Source organism: Heptranchias perlo, chromosome X (genome assembly GCF_035084215.1).
Source record: "Heptranchias perlo isolate sHepPer1 chromosome X, sHepPer1.hap1, whole genome shotgun sequence".
NCBI classification, from domain to species: Eukaryota; Metazoa; Chordata; class Chondrichthyes; order Hexanchiformes; family Hexanchidae; genus Heptranchias; species Heptranchias perlo.
Window position 1 is genome coordinate 1,885,735 of NC_090370.1, and position 6,000 is coordinate 1,891,734.

Genomic DNA, 6,000 nt, shown 5'->3' on the forward strand with positions numbered 1-6,000 from the left:
CTCCATCACAACAGTGACTACACTTCAAAAGTACTTCACTGGCTGTAAAGGGCTGGGGCGTCTTGAGGTTGTGAATGGCGCTGTTAAGTGCATGATTTTCTTTCCAAAAAATCCACGCACGCAAAAGTAGTGAAAGATGCAGCATTATGAGCCACTGGAAACGCAGCTGATCTCATGGATACTCCACACTCTAAAATCAAATTACTGTTTTCTGTACACTTGCCGCTTAAAAAGCACAGCACACAATAACCTCTCACTGTTACTTTCCAACACTGCCGGGCCGCAGAGGCAGACTTTCATGTTTTATTTATGGAGTGTTTTTTTTTTATTGGCACTCGAATTGTTTTCCCAGCTGGTACCAAGAGCATTCCACTCATTCGCCGCATCACTGCCTGGCACAGGGAACAACACCAAAACACGTCTCACGGCGGCAGCAGGAGTCGGGGGATTAGGCCCCGAGTTTCCTGGAACGATGCAGGAGCTCTGGTGGGCTTCTCCCTCAAGCCAATTGTAATGCCACTACTGCCACTCAGGCTCTGCACAGACTTGCGATCGAACCTGGGACCTTCATGGCCAAGTGGATACACTGCAATCCCGCACCTAAATTAAGAGCCTAACAAACACTAAATCAAAGCTTCCGGTCCCTGTAGAGCTGAAAAATGATTACGTTTGAGTGTCAACTTGGCTCAGTTGGCAGCGCTCTCCCCTCTGAGTCAGAAGGTCATGGGTTCAAGCCCCCACGCCAGGACACAATCCAGGCCGACACTCCCACTGCAGCACCGAGGGAGTGCTGCGCTGTCGGAAGTGCCGTCTTTCGGATGAGACGTTAAACCGAGACCCCCGTCTGCCTCCTCAGGTGGATTTAAAAGATCCAGGAGCTGGAGAGTTCTCCCAGCGTCCTGGTCAACATTTACCCTTCAACCAACACCACCAAAACCAGATTAACTGATCATCCATTGTGCCTGTGGGATCTTGCTGTGCGCAAGTATTTGCCGACATTACAACAGTCACTATACTTCAAAAGTAATTACTTGGCTGTAAAGCAAATTAAGTATGTTTGAAGTGTAGTCACTGTTGTAATGTGGGGAAACGAGGCAGCCAATTTGCGCACAGCAAGCTCCCACGAACAACAATAAAATAAACGACCAGATAATCTGTTTCAGTGATGTTGGTTGAGGGATAAATATTGGCCAGCGCACAGGGAAGAACTCCCCTGCTCTTCGAAATCGTGGCCGTGGGATCTTTTACGTCCACCTGAGAGGGGCAGACGGGGGCTTCGGTTTAACGTCTCATCCGAAAGACAGCACCTCCGATAGTGCAGTGCTCCCACAGTCCTGACCCTCCGACAGTGCAGCGCTCCCTCAGTACCGACCCTCCGACAGTGCGGCGCTCCCTCAGTACTGACCCTCCGACAGTGCGGCGCTCCCTCAGTACTGACCCTCCGACAGTGCAGCGCTCCCTCAGTACTGACCCTCCGACAGTGCAGTGCTCCCACAGTCCTGACCCTCCGACAGTGCAGCGCTCCCTCAGTACCGACCCTCCGACAGTGCAGCGCTCCCTCAGTACTGACCCTCCGACAGTGCGGCGCTCCCTCAGTACTGACCCTCCGACAGTGCTGCGCTCCCTCAGTACTGACCCTCCGACAGTGCGGCGCTCCCTCAGTACTGACCCTCCGACAGTGCGGCGCTCCCTCAGTACTGACCCTCCGACAGTGCAGCGCTCCCTCAGCACTGCAGTGGGGAGTGTCAGCCTGAATTGTGCTCAGGTCTCTGGAGTGGGAGCTTGAATTGATGATCTTGTGATTCAGAGGTGAGAGGGTGCTACCCACTGAGCCGAGGCTGACATGCTGGACATGGCAGCGGTTTTTTGCATCTGATCCCACTCCACGGCACGGCTGTCACGCTGAACGTGGTTTAATTTGATGGGCTGCCCTCAGATCCTGTTTTATAGAACAGTGCTGACCTTAATACCGAAGACAAAACAAACCCTGAAATAGGCTGCAGAATCTCAGCTCAGGCTAAAAATAAATTGTTCCAAATCACCCCCCCCGCCACAAACATAACAGAGACACGACATCAACCGATAATGGGACAGAATGGTGACAGCACCTGTAACGTACATTTTATACACAGTACAACGCCCCTAATATGGAAGTCCAAATCAAAACACAACCTGCCTCTGCATATATTCTGGATATATTCTGAAATTGTTTTATGTACAGTAACGGCCACACCAGGCATCAACCCCGGGCGGGTCCGAATACCCCACTAATCCGGGGGTTAACCCCCATTTTAGATGCAAATTCCCTGCAATACCCACACCAGGGAACAGCCATCCCCCCGCCCCGACTCTGGACTGGTCCCGGTGACCCCAATACCCACCCAACCCAGGGGTTAACCCCCATTCGATGCCTGTAATCTGGCAGGAAGGCATGAAGCCCCTCCTCTCCCCCCGGGGGGGGGGGTGTAAACCTCAGATCCCCACCCTCTCCCCCCGGGGGGGTGTAAACCTCAGATCCCCACCCTCTCCCCCCCGGGGGGGTGTAAATCACAGATCCCCACCCTCTCCCCCCTCCCCCGGGGGGTGTAAACCTCAGATCCCCACCCTCTCCCCCAGGGGGGTGTAAAACTCAGATCCCCACCCTCTCCCCCGGGGGAGGGGTGTAAACCTCAGATTCCCACCCTCTCCCCCGGGGGGGTGTAAACCTCAGATCCCCACCCTCTCCCCCAGGGGGGTGTAAACCTCAGATCCCCACCCTCTCCCCACCCCCCCGGGGGGTGTAAACCTCAGATCCCCACCCTCTCCCCCAGGGGGGTGTAAAACTCAGATCCCCACCCTCTCCCCCCGGGGGGGGTGTAAACCTCAGATCCCCACCCTCTCCCCCCAGGGGGGTGTAAACCTCAGATCCCCACCCTCTCCCCCCCACCCCCTGGGGGGGTGTAAACCTCAGATCCCCACCCTCTCCCCCCCACCCCCTGGGGGGGTGTAAACCTCAGATCCCCACCCTCTCCCCCGGGGGGGTGTAAACCTCAGATCGCCACCCTCTCCCCCCACCCCCCGGGGGGTGTAAACCTCAGATCCCCACCCACTCCCCCTCCCCCCGGGGGGGTGTAAACCTCAGATCCCCACCCTCTCCCCCACGCCCCCGGGGGGGTGTAAACCTCAGATTCCCACCCTCTCCCCCTCCCCCCGGGGGGTGTAAACCTCAGATCCCCACCCTCTCCCCCTCCCCCCAGGGGGTGTAAACCTCAGATCCCCACCCTCTCCCCCACGCCCCCGGGGGGGTGTAAACCTCAGATCCCCACCCTCTCCCCCTCCCCCCGGGGGGTGTAAACCTCAGATCCCCACCCTCTCCCCCTCCCCCTGGGGGGGGGGGTGTAAACCTCAGATCCCCACCCTCTCCCCCTCCCCCCGGGGGGGGGGGGGGGTGTAAACCTCAGATCCCCACCCTCTCCCCCTCCCCCCGGGGGGGGGGGGGGTGTAAACCTCAGATCCCCACCCTCTCCTCCTCCCCCCGGGGGGTGTAAACCTCAGATCCCCACCCTCTCCCCCTCCCCCCGGGGGGTGTAAACCTCAGATCCCCACCCTCTCCCCCTCCCCCCGGGGGGTGTAAACCTCAGATCCCCACCCTCTCCCCCCACCCCCCGGGGGGTGTAAACCTCAGATCCCCACCCTCTCCCCCCCTCCCCCCGGGGGGTGTAAACCTCAGATCCCCACCCTCTCCCCCCACCCCCCGGGGGGTGTAAACCTCAGATCCCCACCCTCTCCCCCACCCCCCCGGGGGGTGTAAACCTCAGATCCCCACCCCCTCCCCCCACCCCCGGGGGGTGTAAACCTCAGATCCCCACCCTCTCCCCCACCCCCCCGGGGAGGTGTAAACCTCAGATCCCCACCCTCTCCCCCACCCCCCCGGGGGGGGTGTAAACCTCAGATCCCCACCCTCTCCCCCACCCCCCCGGGGAGGTGTAAACCTCAGATCCCCACCCTCTCCCCCACCCTCTCCCCCCGGGGGTGTAAACCTCAGATCCCCACCCTCTCCCCCCGGGGGGTGTAAACCACAGAGCCCCACCCTCTCCCCCTCCCCCCGGGGGGTGTAAACCTCAGAGCCCCACCCTCTCCCCCCGGGGGGTGTAAACCTCAGATCCCCACCCTCTCCCCCCACCCCCCGGGGGGTGTAAACCTCAGATCCCCACCCTCTCCCCCACCCCCCCGGGGGGGTGTAAACCTCAGATCCCCACCCTCTCCCCCACCCCACCGGGGAGGTGTAGGCCTCAGATCCCCACCCTCTCCCCCACCCCACCGGGGAGGTGTAGGCCTCAGATCCCCGCCCTCTCCCCCCGGGAGAGGGGAGGTGTAGGCCTCAGATCCCCGCCCTCGCCTAGCGCGGCCGGCCCCGTACCTGCTCCGTTAAGCTGAGTATCCCCATGTCCCGCTCGGGTTGCGGCGAGGGTGAGTAGGCGCCGGCGGGCGGTGGGAGGCCGCGGGGCCGAGGCCGGGGCCGGGAGCGGAGCGGGGAGGCTGCTGTCGCCGGGAGACGCTCTGGCTCATCACTGGGCTCGAGCGCCCCGCCAGAGCCCGCCTCAGAGCGCGCGGCCGGCGGGGAGGAGTCCGCCCGCGACACCGCCACCCGCAGGCCGGCTCCGGCATCGACCGGGGAGGAGTCCGCCCGCGACACCGCCACCCGCAGGTCGGCTCCGGCATCGACCGGGGAGGAGTCCGCCCGCGACACCGCCACCCGCAGGCCGGCTCCGGCATCGACCGGGGAGGAGTCCGCCCGCGACACCGCCACCCGCAGGCCGGCTCCGGCATCGACCGGGGAGGAGTCCGCCCGCGACACCGCCACCCGCAGGCCGGCTCCGGCATCGACCGGGGAGGAGTCCGCCCGCGACACCGCCACCCGCAGGCCGGCTCCGGCATCGACCGTGGAGGAGTCCGCCCGCGACACCGCCACCCGCAGGCCGGTTCCGGCATCGACTGGGGAGGAGTCCGCCCGCGACACCGCCACCCGCAGGCCGGCTCCGGCATCGACCGTGGAGGAGTCCGCCCGCGACACCGCCACCCGCAGGCCGGCTCCGGCATCGACCGGGGAGGAGTCCGCCCGCGACACCGCCACCCGCAGGTCGGCTCCGGCATCGACCGGGGAGGAGTCCGCCCGCGACACCGCCACCCGCAGGCCGGCTCCGGCATCGACCGGGGAGGAGTCCGCCCGCGACACCGCCACCCGCAGGCCGGCTCCGGCATCGACCGGGGAGGAGTCCGCCCGCGACACCGCCACCCGCAGGCCGGCTCCGGCATCGACCGGGGAGGAGTCCGCCCGCGACACCGCCACCCGCAGGCCGGCTCCGGCATCGACCGTGGAGGAGTCCGCCCGCGACACCGCCACCCGCAGGCCGGTTCCGGCATCGACTGGGGAGGAGTCCGCCCGCGACACCGCCACCCGCAGGCCGGCTCCGGCATCGACCGTGGAGGAGTCCGCCCGCGACACCGCCACCCGCAGGCCGGCTCCGGCATCGACCGGGGAGGAGTCCGCCCGCGACACCGCCACCCGCAAGCCGGCTCCGGCATCGACCGGGGAGGAGTCCGCCCGCGACACCGCCACCCGCAGGCCGGCTCCGGCATCGACCGGGGAGGAGTCCGCCCGCGACACCGCCACCCGCAGGCCGGCTCCGGCATCGACCGGGGAGGAGTCCGCCCGCGACACCGCCACCCGCAGACCGGCTCCGGTATCGACCGGGGGAGGAGTCCGCCACCGACACCGCCACCCTCAGGCCGGCTCCGGCATCGACCGGGGAGGAGTCCGCCCGCGACACCGCCACCCGCAGGCCGGCTCAGGCATCGACCGGGGGAGGAGACCGCCCGCGACACCGCCACCGGCAGGCCGGCTCCGGCATCGACCGGGGAGGAGTCCGCCCGCGACACCGCCACCCGCAGGCCGGCTCCGGCATCGACCGGGGAGGAGTCCGCCCGCGACACCGCCACCCGCAGGCCGGCTCCGGCATC

At 64.9% G+C, this 6,000-nt stretch overlaps 1 protein-coding gene across 3 annotated transcripts in view; it reads right to left on the reverse strand.

The window, feature by feature from the left end:
- The window catches only part of ankrd52a (ankyrin repeat domain 52a), a 70,963-nt gene extending 66,394 nt beyond the window's left edge, over nucleotides 1-4,569 (reverse strand). For all 3 annotated transcript variants that reach the window (XM_067976428.1, XM_067976427.1, XM_067976429.1), the window contains exon 1: nucleotides 4,400-4,569. In XM_067976428.1, coding sequence (XP_067832529.1) covers nucleotides 4,400-4,426 — 27 coding nt within the window. In that variant the 5' untranslated portion in view covers nucleotides 4,427-4,569. The remainder of the gene's footprint in view (nucleotides 1-4,399) is intronic.
- Nucleotides 4,570-6,000: the final 1,431 nt, after the last annotated feature.